General features: G+C 38.5%; 1 protein-coding gene across 2 annotated transcripts in view; it reads right to left on the reverse strand.

The window, feature by feature from the left end:
• The window catches only part of LOC124789640 (WD repeat-containing protein 19), a 316,330-nt gene that overhangs the window by 135,517 nt on the left and 161,763 nt on the right, over nt 1-19,050 (reverse strand). For both annotated transcript variants that reach the window (XM_047257070.1, XM_047257071.1), the window contains exons 9-12: nt 14,290-14,412; nt 11,100-11,249; nt 6,008-6,155; nt 4,816-5,014 (exon numbers count right to left, since the gene is read on the reverse strand). In XM_047257070.1, the coding sequence (XP_047113026.1) occupies nt 4,816-5,014; nt 6,008-6,155; nt 11,100-11,249; nt 14,290-14,412 (620 nt within the window). The remainder of the gene's footprint in view (nt 1-4,815; nt 5,015-6,007; nt 6,156-11,099; nt 11,250-14,289; nt 14,413-19,050) is intronic.

The raw sequence follows: 19,050 nt of genomic DNA on the forward strand, positions 1-19,050 counted from the left end.
TATCAGTGGCTCTTGTCATGCAATTTTTTTGGATGTTTTCAGCACGACATGTGTGTCAGCAATGTTTGTTCCAAAAGTTTTCAAATTTTATCAGAAGAACTATCGCATGAGCATCACTGAGGTGCACTCTTGAATGACATCAATGATGAGCCTGATTTTTTCAAAAGGGTTATAACTGGTGACAAAACATGGGTTTACAGTTATGATATCGAAACAAAACCCCAATCGTCCCAATGGAAGCATCCCAGAGAGCCAAGACTGAAAAAAGCACATCAAGTTCAATCAAATGTCAAAGTTTTGCTCACTGCTGTTTCAATTACCTTGGCACAGAGCATCATGAATTTTTGTCTCAAGGTCATAAGGTCAATAAGGAGTATTACCTTGACATTATGTGCTGTTTGTGAGAAGCAATACACAGTAAACATCCAGAATTGTGGAAAAACAATTCACGGCTTTTGCATCAAAACACTGCACCTGCTCATTCATTGTTGCTTGTGAGAGGTTTTTGGCCAAAAACAACATGACAATCATTCCTCAGCCACCATATTCACTCGCTTTGGCCCTCTGCAACTTTTTCCTGTTCCCAAAACCGAAGAGATCTATGAAAGTACGAAGATTTTCAGTGATTATGGAAATAAAAACTGAATCACTGGAAGTACTCAAGACAGTACCAAAAAGTACTCATGAAAAGTGCTTTGACAATTGGAAGAAGCGTTGGCACAAGTGTATTGTATCTGAGGGGGATTACTTTGAAGGGGACAATTTTGTATGAGGGGAATTACTTTGAAGGGAACAACCTGAATATTGATGAATAAATCAATATTTTTTCATAAAAATATAAAGTCATCTTACTTTTTGAACACACTTCATATTTATTCTGTATGGGTAATGTGGTTGAGAATGTGATCCAACAATACTGTCTCAATGTAGCACCAGTGTTTCTTTGTTTTTGTTGTTGTTGTTGTCACCAGCAGAATACAAAAAAGTGGATCCCTTTTAGCTTACCATCTGAGTGCCTTGAACATCTTTTCAACTTTCCTCCTTTAAAAATGATATCACTGGTACATAAGCTAAGTAAGATTGCTGCATTCTATTTTATGTGCTTCTGTCAGCAGCACTGGGAGTTGCACTTCCCATGCTGTCCAGATAATTTTGGGTCTCTTTGTATTTCTTTACATGTGTATAACATTTTACCTTTTTGGTGACACACACACACACACACACACACACACACACACACACACACACACAGAGAGAGAGAGAGAGAGAGAGAGAGAGAGAGAGAGAGAGAGAGAGAGAGAGCGTGTGAGTGTGTGTGTGTGGGGGGGGGGGGGGGGGTAAACCAGCAGAGATTGAGTTTAATGAGGAATCAGGACATGAGGATATGTGGAAGTGCAAATTTCCATCTCTGAAATTCAGGGAAAGTGATGCTAGGCTGAAGTATCCAAGTGGCTCATGAACTTAGGTCGTAAGATCCAATTGGCTTGTGAAATGAAGAAGATATTAAAGACTCTTAGTTACACCAAACAGTATGCAAACCAAATGGTTACTTGGCATTCCCAATGTAGGCAGCTCATATGTCTCTTTTTATGTATTCTATGGTCCACCTCGATAGCTGAGTGGCCAGCGCAATGGAATGCCATGCTAAGGGGCCTGGGTTTGATTCCCGGCTGGATGAGAGAACTTCTCCGCTCAGGGACTGGGTGTTGTGTTGTCTTCATCATCCTGAGTGATCATTCGACATGAAAATTAGTCTACTTTGCTTATTTTCATTCGCTTATGTCATATGGTATTATATTTAGGGGTAACTCTTCCCATTTTTAAAGGATATTTTTGGCTCAGAAAAGGGGCAGTTCAGGCAATAAGTGGTGTAAGTTCATGAACCTCTTGTCGACCACTGTTCACGAGTCTGAGTATTTTGACATTGGCATCTCAATAATATTCCCTACTGTCATTTCTTGTTAAGAATGTTAGGTTATTCCCAAGAATAAGCAACTTTCACTCAGTTAATACGCGGCAGAAATCATGCCTGCACTTGGATCAGACTTCTTTAACTCTTGTGTAGAAAGGTGTGGAGTATACTGCTGCGTCCATTTTCAATAAGCTACCACTCAAATTCAAAAATCTTAGCAGTAATCTGTTTTCAAATCGAAACTGAAGAGTTTTCTCAGTGGTCACTCCTTCTATTCTGCTGATGAGTTCCTTGAAAAATTAAGCTGATTCTTGTTGTATTGGTGAATGCGTTTACTTAAACTTACGGATTGACTTTTTTCGGGTTCATAAACATTTTATTTTTATCTGTTATTACTTTTATGTTGTAATTTCATGTACTGACACATTCCATGACCTTGGAGTTTTGCTCCTCAATTTGGTCCTACGAAACTTGATGTATAAATAAAATAAAATAAAACCCTCATCTCATTCCCACTGATGTGCAAGTCACCAAAGTGGTATCAACTCAAAAGACTTGCACCAGGCAACTGGTCTACCCAACGGGAGGCCCTAGCCACACAAAAAAATCTACTCACCAATCAGTGGCAGGAGAACACACATATGAGAGGTATTACACATATAAAAGGTATTATTGGACGGTAATTCTCCCGTAACCCAGTGTTCTGGGTAATTTTTCCTAACTCTACCCCTTTTCCTAAACCTTACCAGTCCTTTTCCTTCTCCCCTCTTCTTTCCCTTTCAACCCTTGTGCCGGAAGGAGGTGTCACAGGCTCCAAAATCTTGCATATATAATATCTTTACAAGTGTATTCTCCTGCCGCCACTTCATATGTAGATTTTTTTAGCTATACAGTTACATTACATTTTCAAAAATTGATTGTTTTGTTGATATTTATTTATTTTGGAGTTTTGTTGCAGTGAACACAAGTCACCTGGTACACAACACCTGTAGTTTTATATGTCACCCAAAGTTAATACTGTAAGATTAACCAGCAGCTGGGCTAAAGCAGGTTTACCAGGTGGGTGCATCGTATGGTCTTATAATGGGAACAGCTGTAGATGTATAAATCTTGGAGTAGAGACAGTGTTCTAAAAATGATATGTAGTTTAACAACGATTTTACAAAGGTTACGAATGTGATGGAAGGCAACACTGGATGAAGTTGGAGGGTGTTAGGGACAGGTTGTCCCATTTCTGGATAAACTTGAGAAAGTATTAGTCCTGGAGCGGTAATCTCGAGTATATTTCAAGCCTCATGTTCCTGGGTGACAAATGGACATCTGTCAGCCTTTAATGAGCCAGAGGTTGCAGTTTCACGTTGATAAGGAAGCCCCCTTTCTTGCAGCCCATGAAAAAGTTAAGATACTTTGGGTAAGGATGAAAGGAGCTAATGCAACAATAAGCAAAGTTTTTGGAATGTTCTGGTGTATATTGAGAGAGACAGTGTTCCAGAGCTAAGAGGATATCTTTGTATGTGACTTTGGTGTAAAGAAATCAATGTTCACAAGCAAAGTTTATGGTGGAAGAGGAGTGGAATGGATTAAATTATCCAGGAAGTGTTGGTAACTTTTACATAGTATGGGAAGTTCTGCACGATGGATCAGACGTTCTGGTCAACCAAAACTGTCATGTGTTCAGTAGTGGCTTTGAAGCCTTCCACAACTGGGTAGCCAAGACCATTCTCTATGTAAGCAGAAGGTAAGGGTGTCAAACCATTCATGGCAAAAAATGTTATTTTTAAATTTATTATTAGTATTCTGCGAATTATTTAGTGACCTGTTCCATAACTGAGTATTTAAGTTACCATGGTTCTGTGAAACCTGAGGAAGGGGGCTAATAAAATAAATGGAGAAATTGATACAATTGAAGGACCTTGGTTGAACCCTACGATTTTTAAGTATTTGTGCAGTTCAGTCTGGACAGAGGGAATGAGACCGTGAAATATTTTTGTTCAAGGAAATGTCTGAGAATTGAAATAGTCCCACTGTTATGTAATCCCTGTGGTCAAGTACCATTGTCGTGGAACCTTCTTATTTTGGGAAGAGAATAGCAGAGCAGTCAGGTTTCATATAATGGGTGATACAGGACTTAGTTTGAGTATAGTTTCAGAGAAGTTTATCAGGAAGGATCGGAAGGCAATGCTGAAAAAGAGCAATTGAGAGAAAGCCTGAGAAATATCTGGAGTTTCCATTGTTTGAAAAATGCTTTTTGGAGAGAGAAGAGGTTGTTTCTGAGTTTAGGCAAGGGACTTACCTTTTTTTTTTTTTTTTTTTTTTTTTTTTTTTTTTTTTTTTTTTTTTTTTACAGAGACTCGAACTTACAGTTCTGCACATGTGGCAGACAAATGCGCTTTACAGTGAATATGAGACACAGAAAACTTACAGAGCTGCCATAACTGAGAATGGGGGTCTTATGTGGTAACTGAGATAAGCTCCACTGTTGAACAGGAGTATGGTGTACCAGTAAGAACTGTGTGAGTCAAGTGCATTATAACCTTATGAACCATATTTAGCAAAAGGCACATGTTCAGTGATGTAATTTTGTTATGATGCTGTTCTGGCAGCCATCACATTAGTGTTAATGTTGTTTTAACAACATGTATTTATAATCATAAGGCCAAAAGAAAAGCTTCTCACTAAAAATTACAGGAGAAGGAAGCACAAGGGGAGGGGAAAGGACATTTTCATTGCTCCATAATATAATGGCTGCAAACAAAATAAAATGAATTCTTTCTATTGATGACTTTATCAAGTAGAAGCTCAGTGTTCACTTTTAGCATTGTGAAGACAGTACAATCTGATGCGGAAAAGAGTTCAACTGTAGCAACAAAGGGACTTAGGCCCTGATGAATGGTAATTGTTACCTGCACAGTGTGATTTGGTGCTGCAGCAGTTCCTCCAGGTAGTCAATGGATGTAGAGGCTCCAGCAGGGGGTTGTGGTCCCAGAGGAAGTGACATGAGCCGTCCAGCAAGTGTAACCAGCTCTACTCGTGTACCGACCATCAATACAGGCACCTGGTTGGCTGGCAGTCGAGTAGTACTCACTTGTTCCACACTCGTTCCTGCTTGCAGAACACCAAAGTGTATAGAGAATGGCAGACACAATTCAAAAGACAAAATACTCAAATTTCAAAAATTTTGGAGCACTCTGTTGACAAGAAAACTATAAGTAAGACAACACTTGACAAGAATGAAATGCAAATGTCCAAGCAGTGCAGCTGTTATTACCCATAAGGTATTAACTTGATAGAGTAGTTCGTGAGGAACAAGTATGGCTGGTCTGCTATCAATATGCACTGCAGATAGCATTGTAAGTCAATGTCTCAACCCTCTAGCCTAAACTTGACGCATCACACAAAGATTCATTGACCACTCTATGAGGAATATTGTAATTGATGGAAGAGTCTGGAGTAGGCCTTTATTCACCAGCAGATGTCAAGCAGCTGATGATTATTATGATAATAATTATTACATTTGTACTCCAAATGCCATCATATAATGTGTAGGAGGTAAACATGGAGTAAAAAAATGACACCAACAAACTTAAGAAGGGTTGCACAGAGTGTCTTGAGGAACAAACTCGATAGGAACCCACATCTGAAAATGCCATCAAATGACACTACAGAATGCTGAGTTCATAGAAGCCAACTCCTACCTCTAGGTGGCGTGTAGCAACAAATGTGAGTTTCTACAGTGAGGCTGCACCTAATAGTCTCTATAGTGTTGTTTTAACATGCAAGGACACTCTCAGTGTCATCTAACATCTGGAATGTTGTCAGGCTTATTGTGAGAATTTATGTGAGCCTACAACGTCACACCTGCTGGTGAAGTGTTTGCCACACAGAATCAGTGGATGGCATTTCTAGGGTTGGGTTCCTATCCTCAATTTGTTCCACAAGACATCCTCTATAACTTCTTGAAATCTGTCAGTATCATTTTTACAGCCCACATGTCCTGCTTTTCTTATTAATATAATCAAGACACACTATAGAATATTGTGAGACTTCAGAATTATTAATACTAAAGCCAGTAACATATACAACAAATTTACATACCGTTGACAGAATTTCTTATGTACACATATATTACAATTTCAGAGTCATCAAAAGCAGCAAACGTGTCTCGTCCTTCAGAAGCTGAGTCCCAAAGTACTCCACGACATTTTGCTGGCAAGTCAGGGATCTTCAGAGCCTGATCGGTCACCTGTACTTTAAGAATTATTTTCAGAACTTTTTGCAGTTTATACTAAAGCACATCACTATTTGTAATACTTTAAAAAGAAAGGCAGGTTTGATTTGGACCTATATCAAGATACAGAAGCAGGACAGCTTTATAATTTTTCATCATTATAGTTTATTGTACAAGAAGATTATTGGCCTCTGAAGCAAAAAAATCATAAAAGAGCATTTCCAACGTGTGTTAAGTACACAATCAGACAAATTTTTCAAGGATTCCGAAAACTCACTATAAAATTATTTTACAATTGTTATGATTCGTATCGTAGTATTCAGCCTGTGTTTTGAAAATAAATGTGATTACAAGGCATTGGATAGTTTCATAAGGCTTAATTTTCATACACTGAATGTAACTATATAACCTTTCCACTATTTTGAAGAGGTAAATTTGATGTTGTAATGTAATGTAATTATAGACCAAGATAAGTTTAATGACATAAATGCTTATCCTGTTGAGAATGGTCTTTCAGATCATGGTGCACAGCTAGTTACAGTACATGACATAGCTCCATGCAGTATATCAAATCAGAATTTCAAAACAGTGCATTCAATTAACAATATAAATATTGAAAACTTTAGGGAAAGCCTACAGCAGCTAGACTGGGATGAAGTGTATAAGGAACCCGATGCAAACTTTATTTCATGATACATTTTTTACGGTATTTGAAAATTGTTTTCCCAAGAAAATAGTTAAACATAATTCCAAGAAAACATATAAAAAACCTTGGCTAACTAAAGGAATAAGAATATGTTGCAACCGTAAGAGAGAACTGTATCTAACAGCAAGAGGGAGTACTGACCCCGGAATTGTTCAATATTATAAAAACTATTGTGCCGTACTAAGAAAACTTATTAAAAAGTCCAGAAGCATGTGTATCATGTCTGAGATCAGTAACTCTGATAATAAGATTAAAGCAATTTGGAATATTATTGAAAGGGAAACAGGGCAACCAAGAGCACAGGAAGACTTTAGTGCCATAAAACTGAATGACAAGCATACTAACAAACAATCAGAAATTGAAAATATTTTCAATAATCATCTTTTAAATGTTGTGGAGAAAATAGGATCTAGATCTTCACTAGAAGAGGCAAGGCTACTAATAGAAGAGGCCATACCTGTGCAGTTTGAAACAACTGTATTTCCACCAACCTCTCCCTCTGAAATCAGTAAAATAATAAACTCACTGAAAAGTAAAAGCTCTTATGGAATTGATGGCATTTCCAGCAAGGTACTTATAGCTTGTTCCCCATAGATAAGTAGGATTCTCAGCCATGTATGTAATAGCTCTTTGGAGCAGGGTGTTTTCCCCGATAGATTGAAATATGCCATTGTAAAACCATTGCATAAAAAGGGGGATACATCGGATGTCAACAACTACCACCCAATCTCTCTTCTGACAGCTCTATCAAAAATTTTTGAGAAAGTAATGTATTCAAGAGTAGCCTCCCATATTTGTAAAAATAAAGTACTAACAAAATGTCAGTTTGGTTTTCAGAAAGGCTTTTCAACAGAAAATGCTATATATGCTTTCACTGATCAAATATTAAATACTCTGAATAACCGGACATCACCCATTGGTATTTTTTGTGATCTCTCAAAGGCCTTTGATTGTGTAAATCATGGAATTCTTTTAGATAAGCTAAATCATTATGGTTTGAGGGGGGCAGTGCACAAATGGATTAATTCATACTTAACTGGACGAATGCAGAAAGTTGAAATAAGTGGTTCATGTAATGTTAAAACAACAGCTGATTCCTCAAACTGGGGGGCTATCAGGTACGGGGTCCCACAGGGTTCGGTCTTAGGTCCTTTACTGTTCTTGATATACATTAATGACTTACCATTCCACATTGATGAAGATGCAAAGTTAGTTCTTTTTGCTGATGATACAAGTATAGTAATGACATCCAAAAACCAAGAACTAAGTGATGTAATTGTAAATGATGTTTTCCACAAAATTATTAAGTGGTTCTCAGCAAATGGACTCTCTTTAAATTTTGATAAAACACAGTATATACAGTTCCGTACAGTAAATGGCACAACTCCAGTAATAAATATAGACTTTGAACAGAAGTCTGTAGCTAAGGTAGAATTTTCAAAATTTTTAGGTGTGTCCATTGATGAGAGGTTAAACTGGAAGCAACACATTGATGGTCTGCTGAAACGTCTGAGTTCAGCTACATACGCTATTAGGGTTATTGCAAATTTTAGTGATAAGAATCTCAGTAAATTAGCTTACTATGCCTACTTTCATTCACTGCTTTTGTATGGCATCATATTCTGGGGTAATCCATCGTTGAGTAGAAAAGTATTCATTGCTCAAAAATGTGTAATCAGAATAATTGCTGGAGCCCACCCACGGTCATCCTGCAGACATCTATTTAAGGATCTAGGGATCCTCACAGTAACCTCACAATAGATATATTCACTTATGAAATTTGTTGTTAATAATCCAACTCAGTTCAAAAGTAATAGCAGCGTGCATAGCTATAACACCAGGAGAAAGGATGCTCTTCACTATGCAGGGTTAAATCTGACTTTGGCACAGAAAGGGGTAAATTATGCTGCCACAAAAGTCTTTGGTCACCTACCAAACAGCATCAAAAGCCTGACAGATAGCCAACCAACATTTAAAAATAAATTAAAAGAATTTCTAGATGACAACTCCTTCTACTCATTGGCTGAATTTTTAGATATAAATTAAGGGAGGGGAAAAAAACCAACTTAAACATTAGTGTCATGCAATATTTTGTGTAATGTAATATCTTCTACAGACATCTTTCATTAACCTGACACGTTCCACATCATTACGAAGTGTCGTATTCATGATCTATGGAACAAGTATTAATCTAATCTAATCTAAGCAATTGATTGCATTCTTACCTAGCACGAAACATGCACTGTTTTTGGTGGAGTTTGAATACAAGAGCCGGTAAATTTATTGGACATTACGTGAATCATATGCCACAAGTTCTATTCAACAGCCGATTAGAAGTTAGTTTTGGTCCACTAAATATCCAATGATACCAATATGGGAAGACTAAATGCAATCTTTTGACAGAGGATATGTCTCTCGCCTAACAAACGGAAATGTTGGAGGCCTAAAAAAATTGCAAGAATGTTTCTTATGGCACACACAATGAGCAGGTTGTGAAAAACAGGAGAAACTCTATGCCAGGAGAAAGTGATAATGGTGGATGGGGAAGATCTAACGTGAAAATTAAATACAGTGGAAGTGTTTGCAACTGTGTCACGTTGTTTCAGCAAGAACTGCTATAAAACTAATAAAGATTAATTTAAATTAATAACCACTCAGTTTAATTATTTGTAGAGAACCCGCCTGCTTAGCCAAATGTCAACTCCTAAAAATCCCTAGGTCCACCGTTTCTGATGTGATAGTGAAGTGGAATCGTGAAGGGACATGTACAGCACAAAGGTGTACAAGCCGACCTTGTCTGTTGACTAACAGAGAATGCAGACAGTTGAAGAGGGTTGTAATGTGTAATAGGCAGACATCTATCCAGACCATCACACAGGAATTCCAAACTGCATCAGGATCCACTGCAAGTATTATGACAGCTAGGCTGGAGGTGAGAAAACTTGGATTTCATGGCTGAGCAGCTGCTCATAAGCCACACATCACGCCGGTAAATGCCAAATGATGCCTCTCTTGATGTAAGGTGTGTAAACACTGGATGATTAAACAGTGGAAAAACTTTGTTTGGAGTGACAAATCATGGTGCACAATGTGGCGATCTGAAGGCAGCATGTGGGTATGGCGAACACCCAGTGAACTTCACCTGCCAGCGTGTGGTGTTATGGTGTGGTCGTGTTTTTCATGGACGGGGCTTGCACCCCTTGTTGTTTTCCATGGTACTATCACAGCACAGGTGTATAGTGATGTTTTAAGTACCTTCTTCCTTCGCACTGCTGAAGAGCAATTCAGGGATGGTAACTGCGTCTTTCAACACGGTCGAGCACCTGTGGCGGAGTGGTTACACTACAATAACATCCCCATAATGGACTGGCCTGCACAGAGTCCTGTCCTGCATCCTACAGAACACCTTTGGGCTGTTTTGGAATGTCGACTTCATGCCAGGCCTCACTGACCAACATCGATACCTCTCCTCAGTGCAGTGCTCCATGAAGAATGGGCTGCCATTCCCCAAGAAACCATCCAACACCATACTGAATTCCAGCATTACCAATGGAGGGCGCCACAAACTTGTAAGTCATTTTCAGCCAGGTGTTCAGATACTTTTGATCACATTGTGTATGTACCAAGACCAGTCCATATGCAATTTACAATTTTGACGTTTATATATTTCTTAATTATATGTTATTTGGATGTAACAGTAGCTTAAAATTCTTCAAAATGAACACTATTAGCATAGAGTAAGGATTGCTTAAAATTGAAACAATAACAAAATTCTTATTCGATTTTTCTTTAATAATAATTAACATTAGAGGGAACAATAACTTTTGACAATATTGTGAAAAGGATAGATTGCTACTTACCACATAGCAGAGATGTCAGGTTGCAGACAGGCACAAGAATAAGGCTACTAAACACAAAAGCTTTTTCAGAAGGCATTCTTCTGAAACTGATAACATACGCACATACCTTCACACAGACACAGCTTACACACATACACCCACTGTCTCTGGCTGCTAATGTGTGTGTGTGAATGAGTGGGTGTATGTTGTCTTTTTCAGAAGAAGCCTTTCTGGCAAAAGCTTGTGTGTTTAGTAGTCTTTTTGCTGTACCTGTCTGTGACTAAGCATCTTGCTATATGGTGGGTAGTAATCTATTTCTTTCATAATATTGTCATTATTCCATCCTGTATTTTCCATTGTTTGAACAATAACTTTTGCTAGGCCAAATATTTAATATGTGGAATCATTTCTCACAGGATTATAAATGTAGCCTTCACTCTTGTCATCAATGAAAATGACACGGCTTCCACTTTGGTTTGAGTAGATACTGCGTATTCCAATAGTGTGCTGAAAATCTACCACTATCTTCCAGTCTTCAATGAAGAAGTAATGGATATGGCCCATCTGTAAAAAATTAAAAATTTAAAGCGCATGTGTAAGATATGTTACTGGAATTCACTTCTAACTACTACAAACTATTACAGCTGAGGCTGAGTTCGTAGCAAACCACAGTAGCACTTACTATGTTTGGAGTTATTGTGACTAGAACATCATTCTTTGGTAGCCAAATAAAGAAGTTAAAGATAAAGTGGGAAAGACAAAAATGTATATAAATTCAGTCTTGCCTCAACAAATATTTTTTTTTTTTTTTTTAAGAAAAAAGCCAAGAGGTCCTGAAGGAATCATATCAGCTTCCCAAATTTCAAAATTTAATGCCTCTTTCTATAAATTACTCTAAACCACATAAAAGCTTTGCACAATACTGGAATTGACTAGTTTCATTTTGCTTATTTATTTATACTGAAAGCATAAACATATAAAGAAACAAACAACATTTAATACAAGTAATACAATAAGACTTTAAGCATATAACCATACTTCACACACACACACACACACACACACACACACACATTATAATTATAAATCTTGAGAATTATAACTCTAAAAAGATTCTCTGATAATGGAGATATACACACAGTTCTTACACAGTGCTGTGACATAACAGCAGGAGTGTGTGTATTTGTTTTCGTCACTATTTGAACACCAGTGTACCAGAACTGTGAGCATGGGATGCAGCTCTTCAACAAGCTGTTGGCTCCAAAGCCCTTTTGCACTATGGCTCGCTACACAGTGCTTTGATACTGACACTGAGCTGAATCCCGGTATAAACCAGTGGTTGCAATTGCAGGTGGCAGATTTCTACAGAGACTGTATTGAAAAACTTGTGCCGTGATATAATAAGTGTGTCAGTTTGAATGGCAAGTAGGTAGAAAAATAGCTTAAGCGAGTACCTTTAAAATGTATATACTAAAATTTGGTTTTCCCATATTGTTACTTTTTTATTTCAAAATATCTGTTTCTTTCTGGATAGGCCTGGTATACTGTAGTGTAGTGTGGGATGATATGAGTGAGGGAGTACAACGCCTCATTCACTGGTTACTCAACATGTGATATGAGCTGCTGTGAATAAATGAACACTGCAGGTCTGTTTACATCCCACAATGTAAGTGTTGAGAAAGCAATTTATTGAAAAATGGTACATGATTATATAATTGTCAATGTGGTGTGGAGGGAAGCACGCTTCACTTGGGCAGCCAATTTGTTATTTTTGTTCCGTGATCCAGTCTTGATATTAATATTTCCCTACTAAAAGTGTTATTGCATGAAGGAAGAGACAAGTGGGTGTCCTCTTTTGAGTACATTTGACGAAATGTATCCTAATAAATACTTATGCCTTCCTCTTGCTTCATTATCACTTGTGTTGCAGATTGACACCTATTTAGCCCTACAGAGTGGAGAAGTTTCAGACTTCCAAACTCTAGAAAGATAAATAGATGTTCAAACACTTAACTTCATATCAACTAGTGATTCCGTTCCGTAACCATGTAAACAATTTTAACAGATATTAATGACTACAGTAGGTAAATTGCTCACTACCCCCCCCCCCAACCCCCCCACCACCCCCACCCCCCCACCCCCACCCCCACCGACGCTCCAAGTTGTCCAGCCATCATAATCTGCTCTATGTAAAATCCACATACATTGGAGTTTTGCTCATCCTCAGAAAATCCACATACATTGGAGTTTTGCTCATCCTCAGCAGACACAATGAACAGTATAATTTCTCTATATACCTGGTACCTGCTGAGAGCTATTCATGTACTCTCATGTGCCTGCAATGTGGCCTCTGCAAGCTCTACATCACAGTGGAGTGAATTGTGGATGCTCAATATAAAAAGGATGAAGGAAGGAACGTTAGAGTTTAACATCCCATACATGTAAAGGTCATTAGACATCAATATCCAATATTTTTCAAAGTCATCGGATACAGTACACTAGTTCAGTAGGCACAAGGCTGGGAAAGAAGAAAAATTAGACACAGACACACACACACACACACACACACACACACACACACACACACACACACACACACAAAAAAAAAACTACATACTTCATTCACACAGATTTCTGTTTCATTCACCTAGGGTCAAAGGACACTACATGTAATACCAGGCAGAACTGAAATACCAAATAACTACAACCTGATATATATACATACAGGAATCACTCTGAATTGGTCCTTGACACTCAAACAACAGTACATCAAGTTAACTACGAAACTTGGCTCAAGAGTGAATCTACTTCGCAAGACTGCTGGAAAAAGTTGGGGGTGCAGACACCAATACCCAACACTTTGGTGCACTCGCTCTAGTGTATTCTGCTGGTGAATAATGCAACTGTATGTGGGAAAACACCACCAACACAGTGAAGATTGATGTGCAGCTCAATGAAACCATGAGAGTTATCACTGGGACCACTAGATCGAAGGTCTCCTGTCCTAGCTAACATTGGTTCACAAGATCTAAGAAGGAAAGTGGCTGCGATAAATATGCTCAAGAAGATCACTTCTCATAAGAACTCACCATTGTGCAATGTCCTACAAGGTTCACCATCAACTCATCTGAAATCACATAATGACCTTTGGTTGAGTCTGAAAATATCACTTCTTTCAATGTGACCTCCAAGTGTCAACAACTCTGGAATGAACATCAACCCAGCAACACTCACCTGGTTTGAGATCAGACAAAGAAGATTGAAGGATTCCAACTACTGTGCCAAACATAGTTGAGGGTGAACAGCATTAGGGCAGGTGAAGGGAGGTGTCGTTGCACCTTGAAGAAGTGGGGTTTCTGTTCATCTGCTGATTGCAGAGTGGAGGAGCAAACAATAGAACACATTGTTCAGGAGTGCTCACTATGAGCATTTGATAGAGATATGAGCAAGTGATTCTGAGTGCTCTAGATTGTTTGTTACATTTGTACATTTCCATTTGATTTAGATACTTTTGCGTATTTGGAAAACCATGCAATAAATAAACAAAAACACCGACCTTAATTAAAGCACCACAGAAAACTTCTTAATAAAACATGTTACTTACATCAGTAGCATATATCAGGAAATCGGTTGTAAGAGAATGGCATGTGATGTTCATTTCCTGCTTGGTTTCATCTGGGAACAACTTCATTTCACGATCTTCATCACTGCCATTGCCTGGTTCAATCTGCATGCACAGTAACTTTATTACACTGTGTCAAGTTTCACAGTTACAGAAACTCTTCTAAATAGTAGGTAAAGCATTTCAAAATACCAAGAAAATAAGAAAACTTATGACATCAGCAGAAAACTGTTAGACTAGGTCACTAAGTTAATAACGAGATATTAAAAAGATCAACAGGAAAACAGAGAAAAATGTTTACACTCTCCCCTCCCCCCCCCCCCACCCCTCCCTCCCACCCTCTCTCTCTCTCTCTCTCTCTCTCTATCTCTCTCTCTCTCTCTCTCTCTATCTCCAGGTAATTAATGGAATGTTAGATTAAAAGTAACATAAAAAGACAAAACACTACAAAAACTGATAAATATTCTCTAATTGCAATTTATGATCAAAACTTTATAGTGAAGTATACATTTCTGTAAAAGAGAGAAATCAAAACTTTAGAAATTATGTTAGTTGTTTAGCTACTTGTTATAAATATGTCTTGTTATGAAAGTGATATGTTTATAAAATTAGATTAGATTTATTTTCATTCCAATTGATCCATAGTACCTTCCACAGGTCCCAAGTGGAATGATAGTCTTTTTTTTTAATGAACACTATACGAAAGAATCATTTTACAAACACTAATGCACTGAATTTAAAATAAAAAAGGTATTTTTTTTATTTATGAGGTAATAACATGTAATAGAACTACTACAATATTTATTTACAATGAACCCATTACTGCACTGAAATGGTGCAGAAGTTATATTGTGTACACACACACACACACACACACACACGCAGATATATATCAACGGGAAAGTGCTGGTAGATAGACACAATATATCAACGGGAAAGTGCTGGTAGATAGACACAATAAAAAAACACACAAACACACACAGGATGTGGATTTTAAGGAAGAGGGTAAGGAGTCATTCCAATCCCGGGAGTGGAAAGACTTACCTTAGGGGGAAAAAGGGACAGGTATACACTCTCGCGCGCACGCACGCACGCACACACACACACACACACACACACACACACACACACACACACACACACACAGAGGCAGACATATATATGTGTGTGTTTCTTTATTATGTCTATCTACCAGCCCTCCCCCCCCCATGAACCATGGACCTTGCCGTTGGTGGGGAGGCTTGCGTGCCTCAGCGATACAGATAGCCGTACCGTAGGTGCAACCACAACGGAGGGGTATCTGTTGAGAGGCCAGACAAATGTGTGGTTCCTGAAGAGGGGCAGCAGCCTTTTCAGTAGTTGCAAGGGCAACAGTCTGGATGATTGACTGATCTGGCCTTGTAACAATAACCAAAACGGCCTTGCTGTGCTGGTACTGCGAATGGCTGAAAGCAAGGGGAAACTACAGCCGTAATTTTTCCCGAGGGCATGCAGCTTTACTGTATGATTACATGATGATGGCTTCCTCTTGGGTAAAATATTCCGGAGGTAAAATAGTCCCCCATTCGGATCTCCGGGCGGGGACTACTCAAGAGGATGTCGTTATCAGGAGAAAGAAAACTGGCGTTCTACGGATCGGAGCGTGGAATGTCAGATCCTTAATCGGGCAGGTAGGTTAGAAAATTTAAAAAGGGAAATGGATAGGTTGAAGTTAGATATAGTGGGAATTAGTGAAGTTCGGTGGCAGGAGGAACAAGACTACTGGTCAGGTGACTACAGGGTTATAAACACAAAATCAAATAGGGGTAATGCAGGAGTAGGTTTAATAATGAATAGGAAAATAGGAACGTGGGTAAGCTACTACAAACAGCATAGTGAACGCATTATTGTGGCCAAGATAGATAAGAAGCCCACACCTACTATAGTAGTAGAAGTTTATATGCCAACTAGCTCTGCGGATGACGAAGAAATTGAAGAAATGTATGATGAAATAAAAGAAATTATTCAGATTGTGAAGGGAGACGAAAATTTAATAGTCATGGGTGACTGGAATTCGAGTGTAGGAAAAGGGAGAGAAGGAAACATAGTAGGTGAATATGGATTGGGGATAAGAAATGAAAGAGGAAGCCGCCTTGTAGAATTTTGCACAGAGCACAACATAATCATAACTAACACTTGGTTTAAGAATCATGAAATAAGGTTGTATACATGGAAGAACCCTGGAGATACTAAAAGGTATCAGATAGATTATATAATGGTAAGACAGAGATTTAGGAACCAGGTTTTAAATTGTAAGACATTTCCAGGGGCAGATGTGGACTCTGACCACAGTATATTGGTTATGACCTGTAGATTAAAACTGAAGAAACTGCAAAAAGGTGCGAATTTAAGGAGATGGGACCTGGATAAACTGAAAGAACCAGAGGTAAAAAGACGAGGGCTAGTAGAAATCCTTGGGTAACAGAAGAAATATTGAATTTAATTGATGAAAGGAGAAAATATAAAAATGCAGTAAGTGAAACAGGCAAAAAGGAATACAAACGTCTCAAAAATGAGATCGACAGGAAGTGCAAAATGGTTAAGCAGGGATGGCTAGAGGACAAATGTAAGGATGTAGAGGCCTATCTCATTAGGGGTAAGATAGATACCACCTACAGGAAAATTAAAGAGACCTTTGGAGATAAGAGAACGACTTGTATGAATATCAAGAGCTCAGATGGAAACCCAGTTCTAAGCAAAGAAGGGAAAGCAGAAAGGTGGAAGGAGTATATAGAGGGTCTATACAAGGGCGATGTACTTGAGGACAATATTATGGAAATGGAAGAGGCTGTAGATGAAGATGAAATGGGAGATATGATACTGCGTGAAGAGTTTGACAGAGCACTGAAAGACCTGAGTCGAAACAAGGCCCCCGGAGTAGACAATATTCCATTGGAACTACTGACGGCTGTGGGAGAGCCAGTCCTGACAAAACTCTACCATCTGGTGAGCAAGATGTATGAAACAGGCGAAATACCCTCAGACTTCAAGAAGAATATAATAATTCCAATCCCAAAGAAAGCAGGTGTTGACAGATGTGAAAATTACCGAACTATCAGTTTAATAAGTCACAGCTGCAAAATACTAACACAAATTCTTTACAGGCGAATGGAAAAACTAGTAGAAGCCAACCTCAGGGAAGATCAGTTTGGATTCCGTAGAAACACTGGAACACGTGAGGCAATACTGATCTTACGACTTATCTTAGAAGAAAGATTAAGGAAAGGCAAACCTACGTTTCTAGCATTTGTAGACTTAGAGAAAGCTTTTGACAATGTTGACTGGAATACTCTCTTTCAAATTCTAAAGGTGGCAGGGGTAAAATACAGGGAGCGAAAGGCTATTTACAATTTGTACAGAAACCAGATGGCAGTTATAAGAGTCGAGGGACATGAAAGGGAAGCAGTGGTTGGGAAGGGAGTAAGACAGGGTTGTAGCCTCTCCCTGATGTTGTTCAATCTGTATATTGAGCAAGCAGTAAAGGAAACAAAAGAAAAATCCGGAGTAGGTATTAAAATTCATGGAGAAGAAATAAAAACTTTGAGGTTCGCCGATGACATTGTAATTCTGTAAGAGACAGCAAAGTACTTGGAAGAGCATTGAATGGAATGGACAGTGTCTTGAAAAGAGTATATAAGATGAACATCAACAAAAGCAAAACAAGGATAATGGAATGTTGTCTAATTAAGTCGGGTGATGCTGAGGGAATTAGATTAGGAAATGAGACACTTAAAGTAGTAAAGGAGTTTTGCTATTTGGGGAGTAAAATAACTGATGATGGTCGAAGTAGAGAGGATATAAAATGTAGGCTGGCAATGGCAAGGAAAGTGTTTCTGAAGAAGAGAAATTTGTTAACATCCAGTATTGATTTAAGTGTCAGGAAGTCATTTCTGAAAGTATTCGTATGGAGTGTAGCCATGTATGGAAGTGAAACATGGACGATAAATAGTTTGGACAAGAAGAGAATAGAAGCTTTCGAAATGTGGTGCTACAGAAGAATGCTGAAGATTAGATGGGTAGATCACATAACTAATGAGGAAGTATTGAATAGGATTGGGGAGAAGAGAAGTTTGTGGCACAACTTGACCAGAAGAAGGGATCGGTTGGTAGGACATGTTCTGAGGCATCAAGGGATCACCAATTTAGTATTGGAGGGCAGCGTGGAGGGTAAAAATCGTAGAGGGAGACCAAGAGATGAATACACTAAGCAGATTCAGAAGGATGTAGGTTGCAGTAGGTACTGGGAGATGAAAAAGCTTGCACAGGATAGAGTAGCATGGAGAGCTGCATCAAACCAGTCTCAGGACTGAAGACCACAACAACAACAACAACAACATGCACAGTTCTAGTAACTAACTGGAAGTCATCTAGTGAAACAGAAGTGATATCTGAGGATGCCCAAGAAAATGTCATAGACACCCCCCCCCCCCCCTCTCCCCCTGCAATTCGTAATCTACATAAATAATTTAGTACACAATCTGAGCAGCTCTCTTAGATTGTTTGTATATGTTTCTGTCATTTATCAACTAGTAAAGCTCTCAGAAGGTCAAATTGAATGCAAAATGATTGAGAAAAAGCGTCTGTATGGTGTGAAAAGTGGCAATTTATACTAAACAACAAAAATTGTGGAGTCCTCCAGAGTACTTAAAAAATCTGTTCAGGTTTAGGCTACATGATAAATCACACACATTTAAAGATTGTTGC

Source organism: Schistocerca piceifrons, chromosome 3 (assembly GCF_021461385.2).
Source record: "Schistocerca piceifrons isolate TAMUIC-IGC-003096 chromosome 3, iqSchPice1.1, whole genome shotgun sequence".
Taxonomy (NCBI): domain Eukaryota; kingdom Metazoa; phylum Arthropoda; class Insecta; order Orthoptera; family Acrididae; genus Schistocerca; species Schistocerca piceifrons.